Below are 21,133 nucleotides of genomic sequence, written 5' to 3'. Positions count from 1 at the left end.
GGGCTCCTGGTCTCAGCTCTAATCATTAACACACCATTATAGGCCAGTCACTTAAATTTTCTGGGCCTTAGCTCCCTAACCTGGAATATTAAATGTTTGAATGATTTATTCTTTAAAGAATCCAACTCTAAGCCTCCACAAAACAGACATAATTACAGATGACTGGAAAATGCTGCATTTTTGCTACGAACGCCAGGGATTCCCAGTGTGGCCTCCTACTGCACTGTTACCTGCAAACAGATGAGCCAGCCCTTTCTTTCTGAGCTTTGAAATTAAACATTAACACAGGACAGGAGAGTATATGTGAGTCTAGAAGGAAACAGCAAAATGTTCACTGTACCAATTTATATCTGGGTTATAGAATTCTAATGTCAATTGGTGTTTTTTCTTTATACTTTTGGAAACTTCCAAGTTTTCTCCCACTAAGCAAGCAACCCTATAAAAAACAAAAAACAAAACAGAGCCCCCCAAATCTTCTGATATCAATACTTTTTAAAGTACATTAAGCAGGGCCTCCTCATGTAAGATGGGAATGTTACTTTATGACGTTTATGATTATATTCTGGAATTCCTGTGGAAATCAGCTAGAATCATGGTAGGTGTTCAAAACCTGTTCCTGGTTCTGTCCAATAGGAACTGTAAAAGTACCTGCTGTCCCCTCCCTCTCAAGGAGGTGGTTGTGAAGATCAAGTGAGCTGGTGCCTGGAAAAGCCCTCAGAAAAGCAAACTACACCGTTCCACATTAAAAGTTGGGCCAACTGTTAAACTCATATTCTTTTGGACCACAATTACAAGAGCAAGGCAAGTGATCCTGAGAAAGTGATGTCAAGTATATTATTGGTTGGTGGGTATGTTAAACTGCTTAAGTGAATCATACAAATTATAACCTGGGGTGGAAATATGCACACAGTACTATTTAATAGATAGCAATTAAGTTCCCCTTATTTTACTGGACCTAGTAAAACTGCCCAGAAAACTTCATTAGCAGTTAAAACTATGTTTCAACATAGCTGTGCAACTGTATTTCATTAATATAAATTAGTAAAGGTTTGTACACCTTAAACTTAATGTTATATGTCAGTTTTAGCCCAATAAAAGTAGAAAAGAAACTCTTAAAAAATTAGTAAAGGTTCTTTTAATATCTTCTCAAATTGTTTTCCAAATGCCCCAACTCATTTTTAAAGAATACTATTTTCTAAAGAGCCATCTCATTATACTTACTGATTTGGATCTGATCCATAATCCACCAGAACATCAACTAATTTCGTAAAGCCTAATAATGCTGCAACAAAAAGTGCAGTCTGGCCCAAGGAGTTAACTGCATCAACACAAATTCCTGCAAAGTAAACGCAAAAATGAATACAAATATCAGAAAACTTCCTAGTATAAAATTAGAAAAGCTCATGCTAAAAAACAAACAAACATTTCTCTACACAGTATTATCATATATTAGTAATATAAATTTTTCTCCAAAACACAAACCCTTTCATAACACCACGAACATCAAAGACTAAAAATAAATTAAAACACAACCACGTTTCTTCATCAAAAGTACTACACACAAAACTTCTAGAAAAAACCTAAGTGGTTTAGTTTACTCGGGTAAGAGCAACACTCTCCTCAGATTCTTTGACTCAGCCCCACGTCAAATGACGTTCGGCTTCTGTGACCATACTTTCAGAAATAAAACCTGTAATACAAACACTGTACGCTAAAAAATGAAAAAACTCTACTTAGCAAGTACAACATAAGCCCTTCATTTATAACATTAAAACTTAAAACCAAAAGTCCCAAACACAACACTACCGCCCCGCCCATGAAATCAAAAACTAAAAATCATCAGGACGACAGCTACCATCGGTTTGATTACAAGAATAACACCAAAAAACCTTCATCTGATTACAAAAATAACACCAAAAAACCCTTCAAAACTAACCACAAAACTCGCACAGAATAAACCTCAAAGAAAATACAAAAACTATCTTAAACGATCATAAAAACACAAAACCACTCAGACTGCGTTCTCTCCCTCTAACTCCCCCAAAGAGGAGTAGAACGATCATCAATGGAAACCGGCAGTTACAAAAGCAACACCGAAATCCGACTTCACGCTCAGAAGAGAACACTACAAATCCTCCTCGTGGTTTCGGGTACCCTACACGTTCAGAGAAACTTCTCTAGTAACGAACTATAGAAATGATCCCTGAAAGTATAGTCTTAACTGCATAGCCCCTAACTTTCCAAAGTGGAAGAAACCCTCATACATTTTACCCATGGTGACTTTATTTAACGTCACTATTCTTTCCAAATGTACATTAGTATGTATTTCCCAAAGAACTGTTCCATTACCAAAGTTCGACAAAGCGTTTTTGAACAGAAAGCGTTTCAGAAGACATTTCAAGTTATCATTTTAATTAACATACGGCTGATAAACAGCCAATCGCACGGCATTTTTCCCACTGACCCCTCCCACCCCATTGCCCGGCAATTCCGCCTCGTCAGTTTTACGTAGACCGCTGACGACTACACAGCGCGCCGGAACTCCAGGACGCGCCTCAGTTTAGACCGACGGTAGAAGCGAGGAATCCTTTCTCCACCCCGCCCCCTCGAGAAAAACGGAAGTGGATGATGAAACCGATGACTTAAAGCCAAAGAGTTTTGCAAAACACTCCCGGTTTTTTAAACTTAATCCCGTGATCTAAATACCAAATAAATGTTCTTTGTTTTCTTTTTTTTAACAAATCAATTTTTATTTACATAAAAGGTGTTTAAACAAAACAAAATACATAATTCTGCTTAAAGTTTCAGGAGCTCTCCGCTCTTGGGCTAAAGACAAAACTTGACATAGCTTATCAGGCCGTCCATGGTCTGGCCCACACACCAACTCTCCAGCCTTATTTTGCATCAAGTTCCCCACTCACTTCAGCCCTATTGAACTTCAGCTCTTTTGCTCGCATATTCCCTTCTGCCACAGAGCCTTTGCAAAAGCTGTTCCCTCAGACAAGAATTCTCTCCCAATCCCTTTCCCAACTTAACTGCAGTTCATCATTACGACATCTGTCCAAGTGTCATTGTCTCAGGGCCTGACCTCCTTAACCAGATCCAACATCTTCAATGAGTGATTATTTGATTAATGCCGCTCTTTGCATGAGACTATGTCTGGGAAGGGCAGAGACTATGAAATGACCTTGTATACCCACAATATCCCAAACACCTGGTACTAAAAGAATGAATCCAAGCAAAGGTGTCCAGTGCAGAGAACTGGGTAAGATAGGGGTCCTTAACATTATAATATGTCATCTTAAAGCCATGGCGGTTAGTGAGTCACAAAACATTCTACCTAAATAGACAGTTGAGGATGGAGCCCTGAGGCCCACTAACATTTTAAGGGGCAAGCTGAAAGGACAAAGCCAAAAATTAGGAAGAGAAGGAAACCAAAAGAGGTAAGAGAAAAACCTGGAACAAATGGGTCACAGTGACAAGGGATAAGAGTTTCAAAAAGGAGCATCAGTCAACAGCATCAGACTGGAGAAATCTAGTAAGAAGGATCACTGTTCTTGATGAGAGCAGTGCTAGTGGGGTTCACATTTCTTATTGCTCAGGTCTCCCTATGTTACAAGTATCTGTGGCATGTCTTCTTCCCTACCAGACTATCTCCCGTAACCTTCAGGGCAGAAACTGCCAATTTATCTCTCTTCAGTGCCAGGTAAACTTACTTGACCTAGCAAGCCTAAGTGTAGAGAGGAGCAGCAAAAACAACGTGGGAAAACAATTCTCCATGGATGGCTCCTGTGTCTCCATGTCAGGAAAGTAAGGCACTAATTGCCCTGTGTTCTGGACTATCTTTTTGAAGATGTGTGTATATCAAACTTTGGAAGATAAAGTATCTTCCTTTAGAGCAAAGGACAGGCATGCTCACTGTCCAGTATAATAAAGATAACAGCTCCTTCTAGAGCAAAGGTTATACTGTCCATTATAGAAGATAAGCTCAGGGTGCTTCTACCGTAATGCAACCCACCACGTGTGCAATGTTATATAGCTCTTTGCATGGCTCTGTGGGAATTAGGGCTTGAGGAACCAGCACCAAAAAAGCTAAAAGTCTAACTACTGCTGTGGTTTGAGTAATAAACTATCACTCAATTCTGTGACCCAGGAATCGCCTGTCTTCTGCCTGCTTCCATATACCTGAAGCAGCCTAATTTATAAAATCACCGATTATTCATAATTCTGGTTAGGAAGGAACTACAGTTTAGGGTAGCAGACTGGTTAATCCCCGGAGTTCATGAACTAAAAAATTATTTTTTAAAAATTTTTAAAAGATTTATTTATTCATGAGAGAGAGAGAGAGAGAGAGAGAGAGAAGCAGGCTCCCAAGGAGCAGGGAGCCCGATGCGGGACCCGATCCCAGGACTCTGGGATCATGACCTGAGCTGAAGGCAGACGCTTAACCATCTGAGCCACCCAGGCGCCCTCATGAACTAAAAAATTAACTCAGCCAGGGCCTCCAAAGGCTTAGGGAAGCACTTAGGGAGGCAATGACCAACAATTCTTGAGAAGATACAGATGGCTACACAGAAAAATAGGCTGAAAGCCACTGTCCCCACAATTTACATAACAGCCTTTTGGTGATTTCCTAGTAGAAAACATTTATTCATTAATTCACTCATTCAACAAATATTTATTTCAGGCCAGCCCACTGTAGCCATGTTGTGACTGATAAAAAGGTAACCAAAATAAGTCCCCCGAGAAGTGACCAAAGGCAGCTTTGACATGGTACAAAAACTGACTAAAAAGGTCAAAAGACCCGGGTTCAAGTGTTGAAGTCCTAATGACAACCCTTTTTAGCCTGGAGCCTCCAGATGGGTCAGTCACCTAATCTCTGGGCCTCCTAGGAAGCAAGACCTGATACTAATAACGACGTGTACCAGGGACCATTCCAACGCAATCCTCAGAACAGTACTGTACAACAGGAGGAAGGTACTAATATCACTGTTTTGTGGATGGAAAAACCGAGGCTTAGAGGAGGTGGGTAATTTTCCAGAGATCACACAACAATCTGGCTCCAAAGTCCCTGCACTACAACATATTGTCATCCTCTCAACCTAATTTCTCAGGCTTGCTGCTCAGAGTTGCCGAAGGCTTTAGTCACTAAACAATGCTGTCCACAGCATTAAACACAAAGCGAAGATAAAGTTAATTTCTTTTTATTTTATTTATTTAAATTTTTTTTCCTAAAGAAAGGCAGACTGCCATGTGCAGGGCCTCATTTGGATGTGTCTGGAGTCTTGGAAGCTTGACTACCCTACGTTCTCCTACAAATGGACCTTGAGAGCTTGTTTGGAGGTTCTAGCAGGGAGCACAGCTACTCGTATACCCTTGACCGAAGAACGGTCCTCCTCTATCCGGGAAGGTCGTCCTCTTCGACCAAGCGTGCAGCTTCGGGAGGGATGCAAATGGAGCAGTGAGGGAGGAAGGGAACACCCCTAGCCAGCCAGGTCAGGGGAATCAACGCTGGCCATCAGTGGGGTGACAGATGTCGCAGCCAGATCGCCCTCACATCCTAAAGTATTAATTTCTGAGAGCAGGAAACCTAGATAGCTTTGGGAGAAAGTGGGATGATGGGGTGTAAAGGGAATGAGAGGGTAAATAACATGTGTATTGGAAGGATGGGTATTTCACCCTACTCTGCAATATTCAATAAACCAACATAAAATGGTGCCTGAGTTGAAATAATGGGGGAAAAAGGATAAACTTGAAGCTTGAAAAAAAATAAAAAATGAGAAAACATTCAGAACTGGAGAAAAGGTGGGAAAACAAATACTTTCCTAAGTGCAGTTAGGAATGTGAAGTGTTACAATGCTTTTGGAAAGCAATGTGGCAATATCTATGAAAAGCTGGACCCAGAAATCCCACTTTGAGTATTAAAAATCCATTATGTAGGGGCGCCTGGATGGCTCAGTCAGTTAAGCGTCTGCCTTCGGCTCAGGTCATGATCCCAGGGTCCTGGGATCGAGTCCCACATCAGGCTCCTTGCTCAGTGGGGAGCCTGCTTCTCCCTCTGCCTGCCTCTACCCCTGTTTATGCATGTGTGCTCTCTCTCGCTCTCCTCTCACAAATAAATAAAAACTTAAAAAAAATAAAGATTTTATTTTTAAGTAATCTCTGCATCCAACATGGGGCTTAAACTCACAACCCCAAGATTAAGAGTCTCATGCTTTACTGACTAAGCCAGCCCGCCACCCACCCCTGTTGGGAGTTTTTTGGATTAGTGATTCAATCTCTTTGCTGGTTATAGTCTGTTCAAATTTTCTATTTCTTCCTGTTTCAGTTTGGTAGTTTATATGTTTCTAGGAGTTTATCCTTTCTTCGACGTTGTCCAATTTATCGGCATATAGTTTTTCATAATGTTCTTATAATTGTTTGTATTTTTTTTAGCAATTTTTTTTAAATTTATTCATGAGAGTCAGAGAGAGAGAGAGAGAGAGAGAGAGGCAGAGGCAGAGGGAGAAGCAGGCTTCCCGCCCAGCAGGGAGCCCGATGCGGGACTCGATTCCAGGACCCCGGGATCACGACCTGAGCCAAAGGCAGATGCTTAACCATCTGAGACACCCAGGCGCCCAATTGTTTGTATTTCCGTGGTGGTGTTATTTCTTCCCTCTCATTTATGATGTTATTTGTTTGAGTCCCTTCTCTTTTTTCTTGTAAAGTCTGGCAAAAGGTGTAACCATTTTATTGATTTTTTTCTTTTTTTCTCAAAAAATCAGCTCCTGGGGCACCTGGGTGGCTCAGTTGTTAAGCATTTGCCTTCTGCTTGGGTCATGGTCCCAGGGTCCTGGGATCGAGCCCCGCATCGGGCTCCCTGCTCCACAGGAGGCCTGCTTCTCCCTCTCCCACTCCCCCTGCTTGTGTTCCCTCTCTTGCTGTGTCTCTCTCAAATAAATAAATAAAATCTTTAAAAAACAAAACAAACAAACAAAAAAAAACCAGCTTCTGGGGATGCCTGGGTGGCTCAGTCGGTTGGGCATCTGCCTTCAGTTCAGGTCATGATCCCAGGGTCCTGGGATCGAGCCCCGCATCAGGCTCTCTGCTCAGCTGGGAGCCTGCTTCTTCCTCTGCCTGCTTGTGCTCTCTCGCTCTGACAAATAAAATCATTTAAAAAAAACAACAAAAAAACCCAGCTCCTGGTTTCATTGATCTATTGTTTTTTTGATTTCTATATCATTTATCTCTACTCTAATCTTTATTATTTCCTCCCATCTGCTGGTTTTAGATTTTGTTTCTTCTTTTTCTAGCTCCTTTAGGTGTCAGGTTAGGTTGTTTATTTGAGATTTTTCTTGCTTCTTGAGATAGGCCTGTATTGCTATCAGCTTCACTCTTACAACCACTTTTGCTGCATCCCAAAGGTTCTGGACTTCTGTGGTTTCATTTTCATTTGTTTCCATGTACTTTTTTATTTCTTCTTTTATTTCCTGGTTGACCCATTCATTTTTACTAGCTAATCAAAACAGTATGGTACTGGCACAAAAATAGTCACATAGATCAATAGAACAGAATTGAAAACCCAGAAGTAAACCCACAACTATATAGTACATTAATCTCAACAAAGCAGGAAAGGATATCCAATGGGAAAAGGACAATCTCTTCAACAAATGGTATTAGGAACTGGATAGCAACATGCAAAAGAAAAAAACTGGACCACTTTTTTTTTTTTTTAAGAGAGAGAGTACAGAAGCTAGGGCAGTGAGGGGGTGGGGGACAGAGGAAGAGAGAGAGAGAATCTTAAGTAGGCTCCATACCCAGCACAGAGCCCAACACAGGGCTCGATCTCATGACCCTGAGATCATGACCTGAGCCAAAATCAAGAGTCAGACGCTTAACTGAATGAGCCACCCAGGCATCCATGGATTACTTTCTTAAACCATAACAAAAATAAATTCAAATGGATTACAGATGTAAATGTGAGACCTGAAACTATAAAAATCCTAGAAGAGAGCACAGGCAGCTCTTTGACATCAGCTGTAGCAGCTTTTTTCTAGATATGTCTCCTGAGGCAAGGGAAACAAAAGCAAAAATAAACTATTGGGATTTCGTTCAAATAATAAAACTTCTGCATATCAAAGGATTCAATCAACAAAACCAAAAGGCAACCTACAGAATGGGAGAAGATATTTGCAAATGACATATCTGATAAAGGGTTAGTATCCAAAATATATCAAGAACGTATACAACCCAACACCCAAACAACAAATAATCCAATTAAAAATGCGCAGACATGAATACACATTTCTCCAAAGAAGACATCCAGATGGCCAAAAGACACATGAAAAAAATGTTCATCATCATCACTTACCATCACGGAAATGCAAATCAAAACTACAATGAGATATCACCTCATACCTGTCAGAATGCTAAAATCAACAACAAAAGAAACAACAGGTGTTCGGGAGGATGTGAAGAAAAAGGAACCCCCCTGCACTGTTGGTGTTAATGCAAACTGGTATAGTCACTCTGGAAAACAATATGGAGGTTCTTCAAAAAGTTAAAAATGGAACTGCCCTTGTGATCCAGCTATCACACTACTGGTTATCTACCCAAAGAATACAAAAATACTGATTCAAAGGGATACATGCACCCTGATGTTTTTAGCAGCATTATCTACATTAGCCAAGACATGGAAGCAGTCCAAGTACCCACTGACTGATGAATGGATAAAGAATATGTAGTATACATATACAAAGGAATATTATTCACCTATAAAAAAGAATGAAATCTTGGGCGCCTGGGTGGCTCAGATGGTTAAGTGTCTGCCTTCGGCTCAGGTCATGATCCCAGGGTCCTGGGATCGAGTCCCGCATCGGGCTCCCTGCTCAGCGGGAAGCCTGCTTCTCCCTCTGCCTCTCCCTCTTTCATGAATAAATAAATAAATAAAATCTTAAAAAAAAAAGGAATGAAAATTTTGCCATTTGCAACAACATAGATGGTGCTAGGAAGTATAATGTTAAGCTACATAAGTCAGAAAAAGACAAATACCATATGATTTCACTCACATGTACAATTTAAGAAACAAAACAAGCAAAGGGAAAAAAGAGAGAGACAAAAAGACTCTTTTTAAAAAAAATATTTTATTTATTTATTTGACAGAGAGAGACACAGTGAGAAAGGGAACACAAGCAGGGGGAGTGGAAGAGGGAGAAGCTGTCCTCCCGCGAAGCAGGGAGCCCGATGTGCGGCTCAATCCCAGGACCCTGGGACCATGACCTGAGTGAAAGGCAGACACTTAACGACTGAGCCACCCAGGTGCCCCCAAAAAACATACTCTTAACTATAGAGAACACACTGGTGGTTAACAGAGGGGAGGTGGAGGGGCACCTGGGTGGCTCAGTCGTTAAACGTCTGCCTTCGGCTCAGGTCATGATCCCTGGGTCCTGGGATCAAGCCCCACATCGGGCTCCCTGCTCAGCCAGAGGCCTGCTTCTCCCTCTCCCTCTCCCCCTGCTTGTGTTCCCTCTCTTGCTGTGTCTCTCTCTGTCAAATAAATTTAAAAAAAAGGGGGGGATGGGTGAGACAGGTGATGGGGATTAAGGAGTGCACCTGTTGTGATGAGCACAGGGAGATGTACGGAGTTGTTGAATCACTATATTGTACACCTGAAGCTAATATAACACTGTATGTTAACTATACTGGAATTATAGTAACTTAAAAAAAAGATTCTAATACAGTGCTTAGAGTGAGGAAGCTTACAACACAAGAAACAATTTTTTTTTTCACGTGAAACAGAGTGGCACAAAGCAATAAGCAATAAAATGATTAAAGTGTAGAATCTACTGCCTAAAGTTTTGGCAATAAAAAAAAGAATTTTATGAAATTTTAAGGACTTAAAAACATGAATATCCAGGTTCAAAGACCCCACTAAGCACACATCCCAATGGAGGTACACAGGTCTATGCTGAAGCATTATCATGATGTTTAAGAAGACCAGGGATAAAGAGAAGAACATTAAATTCTCCAGAGTGAGTAAAGGACCATTTCACATAATAAAATCAGGAATCTGAATGGCATTAGGGTTCTCGATAATAAGACTGAAAGCTAAGAGACAAAAGAATAGCTTCAAATCCTGGGGGAAATTTATTTCAACCTAGAATTTTGTGTCTTCCAAACTATCAATCAGGTATGAAGATAGGGGGAAAACTTTTCAGATTTTCATTTTTTTTCATATTTCAAAGTAATTACCTCCAATGCACCCTTTTTCTTTGTTTCAGTAAAATGTAAGAATGGACTAAGAGGAATGGAATCCAGAAAAGATGAGCTGTAACCCAGGCTAAGGGAATTCCCAAAATGTAGCTGAGAGAAAACCATGGGTTCAAGTTGTTCTAGAGAGATGGTGGTCCAGCTTGGACCAGAAGAGTAGAGAAATGTCTTCAAGAAAATATCGAAACCAAGAGATTATAAATTTGACATTGGAAAAAAATGTACTGAAAGTGTTCTGAAGAGTTATTAAAATGTGTGGTAAGAGTTCATTGATTTACATAAAACTGAGCAATAGGGCACCTGAGTGGCTCAGATGGTTGAGCGTCTGCCTTCGGCTCAGGTCATGATCCCAGGGTCCTGGAATCGAGTCCCGCATCAGGCTCCCTGCTCCTTGGGAGCCTGCTTCTCCCTCTGCCTCTCTCTCTCTGTCTCTCATGAATAAATAAATAAAATCTTAAAAAAAAAAAAACCTGAGCAATAAAAAGGAGTCCATTTTAACTCCAGGTAGTCTGAAATTAGATTTGCCAACTTTGCAGCTCCTGTCAGATGTATGCTTTTTATTTTTTTAAAAGGATTTATTTATTTGAGAGAGAGTAAGCGAGACAGAGCATGAGCTAGGGGGAGAGGCAGAGGGAGAAGCAGGCTTCCCGCTGAGCAGGGAGCCTGATGCGGGACTCCATCCCAGGACCCTGGGATCATGACCTGAGCCGAAGGCAGATGCCTAACTGACTGAGCTACCCTGGTGCTCCAGATGTCTGCTTCTTGGAAGGAGAGAGTTTTCAGACTTTGAACCCGCCAGAGGCTTTGAGCTCCCAGGGTTGTGGCTGTCTTTTCCATCCCTCCAGGCAGCAGGAACTGCTGGGTCTTCTTTCACAGCTGTTAACAATGGAGGTGCTGCGCCAAAGCCTCCAGCTCCCCCACAGGCTCCGTCAGCATGAGCACCCTGGAGCTGTGGACAAAGTCCAGTACTATGGCGCTTAGTCTGGATGTGAATGGTTTTACCTGGAAATGACCAAATTACTTAAATGGGTATGTGATTATCCTGAGATTCATCTGGGCATCTGGTGGAGAGTATAAAACTAAAGATGGAAAAGGAATGGAAATACTGTAAGTAGGAATACATCTTTAATTCTCATCCCTCCCTTTCTTCTTTCATTCATTCAACAATAAAAAACAACTCTGGGGTGCCTGGGTCTCAGTCGATTAAGCAAACAACACTTTTTTTTTTTAAGACTTTATTTATTTGACAGAGAGAGTACAACAGGGGGATCCTATAGTCCCAGGATCAAGTCCAGCATCCGGCTCCCTACTCAGCAGGGAGTCTGCTTCTCCCTCTGCCCCTCTCCCCTACTTGTGCACTCGCGCATGCACGCGCTCTCAAATAAATAAATAAATAAATAAATAAATAAATAGAATCTTTTAAAAAAAAATTAATGGCCATGCTCAATTAACATAATACCGAATGACAGCCAATCACACTCTGCATCTTTAAAGCCTAGGAGGCATTCCCTCTACAGTTCTAGTAAAGAAGCCTCACCCCTAGAAAGCTAAAGGAAATGATAGGCCTTTGTTAGTCAGAAGCAAGCTGATTCAAGAGATCAGTAAACAATAGCTTTTGCATGAAGTCACTGTCCTAAGAGTTTGACTTTCAGGGGCACCAGGGTCGCTCAGTCTTTAAGCATCTGCATTCGCTTCAGGTCATGATCCCAGGGTCCTGGGATCGAGCCCTGCATTGGGCTCCCTGCTCGGTGGGGAGCCTGCTTCTAAAAAAAAAAAAATTTTGACTTTCAAATGCTAGTAAATTAGAGACAGGGCACCGTGACTGTGGCAGGGAGTGGAAATGGGTGGCTGAGAACCAACGTGGAAAAACAAAGCCTTTGGGGTTTTGTACCATAGTTTGCACTACCTGTTCACACCTTTTGAGTATGTATGTATGTATTTTTTAAGTAAATTCAATGCCCAACTGAGATTAAGAGTTGCATGCTCTATCGACTGAGACAGCCAGTTACCTCACCATTCAAGTTTCTAAAATAAAACTAGTTGTTTGGTGGAGTTGACATCATTACTCTGAAAGAGGACTTTGCCTGCCTCCATTTGACCTCAAACTTTTTTTTTTTTTTTTTAAGATTTTACTTTTGAGGCGCCTGGGTGGCTCTGTCGTTAAGCGTCTGCCTTCGGCTCAGGTCATGATCCCAGGGTCCTGGGATCGAGCCCCGCATCAGGCTCCCTGCTCCGCAGGAAGCCTGCTTCTCCCTCTCCCACTCCCCCTGCTTGTGTTTCCTCTCTCGCTGTGTCTCTCTCTGTCAAACAAATAAATAAAAATCTTAAAAAAAAAAATTTTACTTTTAAGTAATCTCTCCACCCAATGTGGGGCTCAAACTTACAAACCAGAGATCAAGAGTCTCAGGCTTTACTGACTGAGCCAGCCCAGGCACCCATGACCTCAAACTTTATAATTAAGGTTTTTGTTCGAGTTTCTCTCTTAACTCAGGCAAAAGACCCTGCAGAAAAAACATAACCTGTTGGGAATCAAAACCACTCCCTCAAGCAAAAATGATTGCTCTGAGCCAGCAAGAGTCCACCCAGGATTGACTCCACGACAATGATCCCTTTAACCTTCATTGCCTATCTGCATGTACCCACCCACCTTTGCCTTCCATTTTCTTTATATAAACCCAGAAGTATTTTGGGCATTCACTGGTCTTAGACACTAGTTTGCTGTCTTCCCAGTGGTGACCTCACTGAAATAAATTCCTTTCTAGTTCTACCACCACTTGTTTCTCTGTCTTTGGGTTTTGTCAGCGACAAGTGGCTGAACCTGGTCTGTTTGGGACCCCCCCCCCCCGCCCGGAGCCAGGTATTCCTGCACCCCTTATAGCTCTGTGCACCGGCTACAATTTGAGCGTCAATTCTTAACACTATTAGCTACTATTTATTGAGGGCTTACTAGGTACCAGGCATCATTCTAAGTATTTGACATATTAGATAAATGCAATTATTAGTCATCCTAGTTTTATGGATGGAGAAACTAAAACACAGAAAGATTAGGTAACTTGCCAAAGGTCACACAGCTGTTAGTTAACAGAGCTGGTAGGTCACCTTAACCATTATCCCACTTGGCTATGTGCTAAAATACTATTCTAGGTCCTGAGCATCAGAGGTATGGAGCTGAGTAAAGGCCCCTACTCTCTGAGTTTACATTCTAGTGAGGGAGAGAGATGACAGCAACAAATACCCAAGACAATATTAGATAATGAGGCATGCCAAGGATTTTAAGTGTTGAAACTGAGAGAGATTGGTAGCTACTTTAGATTTGGGTGGTCAAAGAAGGCCTCTCTTTGGAGGTTACATTTACACAGAGAGAACAACTAATGCAAAGATTCAAAGAAGGAAACAAAGTGGTAAGTTCCAGCAACTTGAAGACAGCTAGACATCCTCAGGGTATGAGGGAGAGGTGAGGTGCAGGCAGGGGCCAGATATCTGAGGGTTTTCTAGGCAAGGTTGAGGCCAGGGGAGTCTGGTTTTAAGTGTGAAGGGAAGCCACTGAGAGGTTTAAAGCTGTGAAGACCAGTTTTGAGGCCACTGCTTCAGGTGTCTGTGGGAGAGATCATGGTGGCTTACATTTGGGTGTATGTAGCAAGGAAGGAGAAACTTGGGCTGTTCTGGAAGTCGAGTCAATAGGATACACTGATGGACTTGGTGAGGGAGGGTGAGGGAAATAGGTTTCAAAGGTGACAAGCTGGTTTGTGCCTAGAACCACCTTCTGGATGGTGATGCTAATAGGGAAGACTGTGGAAGAGACAGGGATTTCTCATATAAGGGAAGGCCTTTTTCAGAATGGGGGAAAGGAGCATTCAAACCACTACACTTGCTTTACCTAATTTAACCCTTACAACAATCCCATGTGTTGATGCTATTACTAATATATCTACCTTCGTTAGAGGGACAGACTGAAGTTAAAAAGTTTCCCCAAAACCCACAGCTAGTAAATAGCAGACCAAGGTGTCAATTCCAGAGCATACACTTCCCTCACAGCTCCCAGCCTTTAAAGATGACCAAGAACTAATTTAGGGCTCAAAGTGAAAGCTTGGCCACTGTAGATCCAAAAGGAGAAAATCAAGGAGGAAATAATATGGTACATAGCTAGAGTGGAAGAAAGAGAAATTAACTGTGATCTGGGGAGGTACTTCCAAGACCAGGAAGCAATCTCAAGGCTTCAATAGCAGGGAAGGAAAGGAGGCACACTCTCAGGAGATAAGACTTTTTCTTTCTTTCTCCCTCCCTCCCTCCCTCCCTCCCTCCCTCCCTCCCTTCCTTCCTCCCTCCCTCCCTCCCTTTCTTTGTCTTTCTCTCTCTCTCTCTTTCTCAATTTCTTTTAGGTTTAAGTAATCTCTACATCCAATGTGGGGCTCAAACTCACAACCCCAAAATCAAGAGTTGCATGCTTTTCCTACTGAGCCAGGCAGGTGCCCCTTTTAAATTCTATTTTTAAGTAATCTCTATACCCAACGTAGGGCTCTAACTCACAACACCCCCCCCCCCCCCCCCCCCCCCCCCCCCCGCCGCTGGAGATCAAGAGTCACATGCTACACCAACTGAGCCAGCCATGCGCCCCTCAGGAGATACCTTTTCCACACCTGCACCCTGGGATGATTATTTCATTCCCTCTTTTTTTTTTTTTGAGATTTTATTTATTTATTTGACAGAGAGAGACACAGCGAGAGAGGGAACACAAGCAGGGGGAGTGGGAGAGGGAGAAGCAGGCTTCCCGTGGAGCAGGGAGCCCGATGCGGGGCTTGATCCCAGGACCTGAGCCGAAGGCAGATGCTTAAACAACTGAGCCACCCAGGCGCCCCTTTTAGATTTTACTCTTAAGTAATCTCTACACCCAAAGTGGGCTTGAACTCACAGCCCTGAGATCGAGGGTTGCATTCTCTACTGACTCAGCTAGCCCAGTACCCCTCATTCCTTCTTTATTCTCATCTCTCCTACCCTTCCTCACCAGCCTCCCTCAGCAATGTTTTTGCCTCACACTTGGCACAGAACTAGAAGCTATCATTTGAAAAACCCTCACTATGGTCTCATTACATGGACGAACTGCCTAAATCTGCACTCCTCATCAACGCTGACCAACTCAAAGGCCTGCCCCTAGGAGCTGCTCTCTCCTAAATCTGTTTCTCCTGCTGCACCCGGTCCTTCCATCTGCACTCAGACTTGTTCTCCCATCTTTAATTCTCCCATCTTCCTGGGCACCCAGGTGGCTCAGTCATTAAGGTCTGCCTTCAGCCAAGGTCATGATCCCTGCTCTGCAGGAAGCCTGTTTCTCCCTCTCCCACTTCCCGTGCTTGTGTTCCCTCTCTCGCTGTGTCTCTGTCAAATAAATAAATAAAATCTTAAAAAAAAAAATTCTCCCATCTCTCTGTCTATATCCCCCCTCCCCCCCCACCCCCAGTGCATATCTACCTCTATACTCTCCATCACAGCTTGATCTTCTGGGAGCTCTTTCCACCCAGTGGCAAGCCCTCACATCCCTTCATTGATCAGCCCATCCCAAACGAGCTTCTATCTCTGCCGCAAGACCAATAAAGTCACCACTGAATGCCATGGCTTTCTATCTGTATCTTGATCTCATATGCTTTCTACACATTTCTCTGTTCTACTTTCCTTCCTTGGCTTTGATCGAGCACATTCATCTGGTTTTCATCCTACCTGTTTGGCCACCCCTTCTCGGTCAGCTTTGGGAGTTCGGTCTGTTAAAGATCAGAAATTTCTCCTAAATGTGTCCTAAACTGAACTCTACCATCACTTCCCACCCCATTGTCCTACAGAATTCAGTTACTCCTCCATTCTCCCCACCTTATCATAGGAAACCATTTGCTCAAGCCATAAAACCTGACAACTATCCCTCACTCATACCTATGCTGAATTAGTCCCCCAAGTCCCAGCAATATTAAATATCTTTCAAATCTAGTCAGCTTCTCTTTCTCCAGCACCACCACACCACCACCTTCCCTACTATCTAGATGAATGCACCATGTGCTCTCCAGCGTTCACACTTCCCACTTGACTCAATCCCTGCTGCAACCTAACTGCCCCAGAGCAGTTAATAACCACAAAGCACATCAAAACCATTCTCCTTTCAACAGCAACCCACCACCCTTAAAAATAGTAAACTATCTCCCGTTCTCCATCAAAGGGTTATTACTAAACCATTCTCTCACTTTTTTTTTTGAAAGCTAACACTAAAGCACAATAATATATCTGGAAAAAGAACTTGATATCCATAAGAAATTGTGCTCACGCGACTCAGCCTTTAAACAGTTCCTAATCTGAGTCTACATTATCAGTTACATTTACATTTAGTGTTTTCGCTAACTTTTCTCCCAAAACAAACTACAGACTTGTAAACCAAGCTACAGAACACAACATCCTCATAACAATTCTACTTTTAGTAACAAAAAAAACCCTACCAAAACCACTCAGATGACATCCCTTTCCTCTAACTTCTCTTAAAGAGAAGAAGAACGATCATCAAAGACAAAAGGCGTCTGTAAAAAAAGCAACACCTAGAGCCAACTTCACGCTCAGAAAGGGATATTACACCTCTTCCTCGTGATTTCGGGTACTCTACACGTTCAGAGAAACTTCTCTAGTAATAAACTATAGAAATGATCCCTGAAAGTATAGTCTTAAGCTTGGTTTTGCCCCCTCGGCTAGGTCTATGGCAGTCGCACACTTTGCGCTGATGACGACATTTTTCGCACTTCTCCCATTTTCAGAACTATCACATAAACAAAGTATTGTTTTATGCACCATCTTTTAAAACACTATGCATACTCTTAAGAGTCTTTCCTTTAAGAAAACTAAGTCTTCTGGTTCTTAATTAGCCTATCACGGACCGACAGCCAATCAGAAGCTCTTGTTTTTCTGACACAAAAACTTCCGGACTAGTTTAAGATAAGGGTGCGCTGGGGGGGCGCCAATCAGTACCGGCATTACACGGTATTACACGCCCCATCTTCGGGTGGGAATTTTTTTTTGGAACCTCTAAGACCCTGAATTTGAAAAGTTAATAGGTAAATTAATTTGACATTTTGACTTTCAGACCGGCTGCTAGTTACTCACTTCTGTGTGGACTTGAGGGGCACATATTGGGACTCAACTCTGGGTAGGTTTTCTTTTTTTTTTTCCCCCCAAGATTTTATTTATTTGACAGAGAGAGGGACAGTGAGAGAGGGAACACAAGCAGGAGGAGTGGGAGAGGGAGAAGGAGGCTTCCCGCAGAGCAAGGAGCCCGATGCCGGACTCTATCCCAGGACCCCAGGACCACCACCCAAGCGGAAAGCACTTAACCAACTGAGCCACCCAGGCACTCCTTGTTTATTTCTTTTTTAAGATTTTAGGTTGCTTTTCAAAACAATGTATCCAGGTGTAGAGAGCAAAATGGAGTCTCTCTTGTCAAGCAGGAGCCTGTGTCAAGCAATGACCGCAAGCAGTTAAGGTACTGCAGCTAGAAGATATCACCCAGACCAACCTCAGCTGACACCCCAGAACTGATAACAAGTAGAACCAGAGGAGGTCTGCAGAGACCCAAAACTGATTAAATCCCTTTAAAAAGGGAAGGATTTTGGCAGGAAACTGTCAGACTCTTCAGACCTGATCCCTCTATGTCTGACCATTTGAAAAAGGGAACTGCCCCTGAAGGCTCTGACAGATTGATCCCTGAACAGAATGGAGATCCTTCACTGCTTGAACTTCGGAAGCAGTAAGTGTCAAGAGCTGACCCGGACCAGACATATCTCAAGCCTTATCTCAACTGTTCAGCCAGGGACTGACTTTGCGTTTGGTTCGTTAACTTCCTGCTCCCTTGTTATCTTGTGTGTTGTGTGACTTGAATTCTGTCCTGCTCTGTGTGCTGTGTAAGAAGCCAAGCTCAATCCCATGGTGAATTGTCATTGAGTTTGGAATCCTGAACCTGCTTTGTAATTGTGATTTAACTTTTGCTTTATGATTGAATAAAGCTGACATTGGGGAAAGACACAAAATATGTTCCAGGCCTTCTACTAAACCCTTTACATATATCATCCCATTTAATCTTGGAACTAACCCTAAGAGTTTGAGGAAATCGAAACTTAGAATATTAGGTGGCTCACCCAGGCCACAAGGCTGTCTGTCTCCTGTTTCCTTGAGCACTGACATTCCACCTTTCTGTATCTTGTAAGTCCTTATCTCCTTCCATGTAACCCAAAGAAGAGGCTCTTTGTATTTTGCCTAAGACTAGAACCAGGTAAAACTTAATAAACTGACCTGACTAAAGTAAACCCATAAGGAAAGAAGTAGGCAGTAGAAGTACTAGGGGGGAGAGGGGGGTACAGAAGTTTGCAAAGGGAGAAAAGGGGGAATCTGGGATGCACTGTCTGAGGAGCAGTGAGACATCATTTAGGCATTTCTTACAAATGCTAAGGAAGCAAATCATAGGGCCACCATTCCTAAGAAAGGGTGACTGGGGATGAACTACTTACTGATGGGAGTCAACTTAGCAATTAGAGGTGCTATGAAGAGGAAAAGGCTAAGAATACAGCCTGTGTCCTGACTGGAAGGCCCTCTGGCCATTTCCTGACAGACAACAGCCATGTGTTTGCCCAGTGAATAGCACTCAGAAATCCTGTGATAGATCAAAACGAAAATGAGACCCAAAACTCCCGTCCTCAAGATTACTAACAAAGCGAGTCATCAACTGATACTCAGTGACAAGCCAGGCCTCCCTAAAGGAACCTGAGACCTCACCCTGTGTATCTCACACCCATGTGATATACACACACATACAGAAACACCCTACTTCTGAGCACCAAAAAGAGAGTGGGGTAAAAGGCAGGGGGCATGATCCTTAACTATATAAAATGTTGAAATAAGGAACTGGACTAAATAACCAGCTTTGAAAGTCCCTTCTAGCTCTGATATTCTCAAATTGCCTTCTTCATATCCTTAACACCTCTATGCATCTCTTCCTCTGGCTGCTCCTGAGTTGAGTCCTTTTACAATAAACTGGTGATCTAATAAGTAAACTGTTTTCCTGAGTTCTGTGAACTGTTCTAGCAAATTCTTAAACCCAAGGAGTGAGTTGTGGAAACCTCTGATTTGTAGTCAAGTCGGACAAAGTTTTGTGTAACCTGAAGACCCACTACTTAGGTCTGGTGTCCCAGGTATTGGGTGGGGGCAATCTCGTGAGACTTGAGTGCTTAAGTTGTGGGATCTGATGCTATCTCCTGGTAGACAAAGTCAGAATTTAATCAAATTGTAGAACACTCACCTGGTGTTGGAGAATTGTTCAGTGTGGGGAAAAAACCCCACACATTTGATGTCAGAAGTATTGTGAGAGAAAAAATAAGAGTTTTCCCTTTCATCACTATTTCTAAATCTTTAGATCTCGGGGAGTCTTCCTTTCTGATTCCCACACAGCTGGTACCCTTGCAGCAGTTATGATTTTATTTTTCTTTGGGTGATTATGCTATCCTATGTTCCTCTAGACAGTGGAAAGAGGGACTCTTACTCAATTACCATTGAGTCTCCAGCCTTTAGCATGGTGCATGGCTAGGAATGTGCTCAGTAAATAAACACAAACCTATATGAGGTCATAAGGAAGTAAATAACTACTAAAAGTAGAAAAATAATAAAGACTTGTGTTTCAGAAGAAGAAGAGAAGTGGATCACTTTTAAATACATTAAAGAAACTTTAGCTTAGAATACTTTTAAAGAGGGGCACCTGGGTTGCTCAGTTGGTTAAGTGTCTGACTCTTGATCTCGGCTCAGGTCTTGATCTCACAGTCGTGAGATCAAGCCCTGTGTTAGGCTCCACACTGGGCAAGGAGCCTAGTAAAAAAAAAAAAAAACTCTTAAAGAACAGAGGAATAGGGGTGCCTGGGTGGCTCAGTAGTTAAGCATCTGCCTTCAGCTCAGGTCATGATCCCAGGGTCCTGGGATCCAGCCCCGCATTGGGCTCTCTGCTCCGTGGGAAGCCTGCTTCTCCCTCTCCCACTCCCCCTGCTTGTGTTCCTGCTCTCGCTGTGTCTCTCTCTGTCAAATAAATAAATAAATAAAATCTTAAAAAAAAAAAAAAAAGAGCTCTGGATCCCAGAGAAATAGGGAAGTTAGTGTCAGGTTTGTGTTCTTTGGAACCAGTTCAGTCCTCAGTTACCGGTTGTGGCATCTTGGGCAAATTCCTTAACCCTGTCAAAGAAAAATGGGTTCTCTCACCAAACCAAGCACTGGGCAAACTGTATTCTGTGCCTTTGCTTGTAGCTTGAGAAAATCACTGTCGAGAGCAGTGATTTTAAGTGATTTAAGATCAGAACCTTTCCTTGGGGCCTTGCTTCACCACTGTTTAACAGGTTCGTACTTCCATGTTATGGGGAAACTACTGTTGGGGAATGAAAACTTGCTGTTCCAAATAACTACAGATGTAGCCACATTGTTTGCTTCTTAGGTGTATTGTGTGTGTATGCCCCACTAACAAAAACCCAAAACATTGAGTCTGGTAAAGATGTGGATCAACAGGAAGTCTCATTCACTGCTGGTGGGAACGCAAAATAGGACAGCCATTTTGGAATACAGTTTGGCAGTTTCTTACAAAACTAAAAATATTCTTATCATAAAATCCAGCAATTGCACTCCTTGGTATTTACTCAAAATGAGTTGAAAACTTATGTCACACAAAAACCTGCATATGAGGGATGCCTGCGTGACTCAGGCGGTTAAGCATCTGCCTTTGGCTAAGGTCACGATCCCAGCGTTCCGCATCAGGCTCCTTGCTCAGTGGGCAGCCTGCTTCTCCCCCTGCTTGTGCTCTCTCTCTGACAAATAACATCTTTAAAAAAAACAAAAACCT

At 42.5% G+C, this 21,133-nt stretch overlaps 1 protein-coding gene and 2 non-coding genes across 15 annotated transcripts in view; all 3 read right to left on the bottom strand.

The window, feature by feature from the left end:
* TEX14 (testis expressed 14, intercellular bridge forming factor) overlaps nucleotides 1-21,133 on the bottom strand; it is a 111,594-nt gene that overhangs the window by 57,908 nt on the left and 32,553 nt on the right. For all 13 annotated transcript variants that reach the window (XR_003515373.2, XR_003515374.1, XR_003515375.1 and 10 more), the window contains exon 3: nucleotides 1,222-1,336. Coding sequence is in view for 10 of the 13 variants with exons in the window: in XM_027568233.2 (XP_027424034.2) it covers nucleotides 1,222-1,336 (115 nt within the window). In the remaining 3 variants the exon portion in view is untranslated. The remainder of the gene's footprint in view (nucleotides 1-1,221; nucleotides 1,337-21,133) is intronic.
* Nucleotides 2,007-2,219, bottom strand: LOC113908406. Its single transcript, XR_003515475.2, has one exon. It is a non-coding gene; the product is annotated as a small nucleolar RNA U3 (small nucleolar RNA).
* Nucleotides 16,723-16,939, bottom strand: LOC113908408. The gene has a single exon (XR_003515477.1). It is a non-coding gene; the product is annotated as a small nucleolar RNA U3 (small nucleolar RNA).

Source organism: Zalophus californianus, chromosome 16 (genome assembly GCF_009762305.2).
Source record: "Zalophus californianus isolate mZalCal1 chromosome 16, mZalCal1.pri.v2, whole genome shotgun sequence".
Taxonomy (NCBI): domain Eukaryota; kingdom Metazoa; phylum Chordata; class Mammalia; order Carnivora; family Otariidae; genus Zalophus; species Zalophus californianus.
Note: the sequence above shows the minus strand (reverse complement) of the source record. Positions and strands in the feature narration are given on the sequence as shown.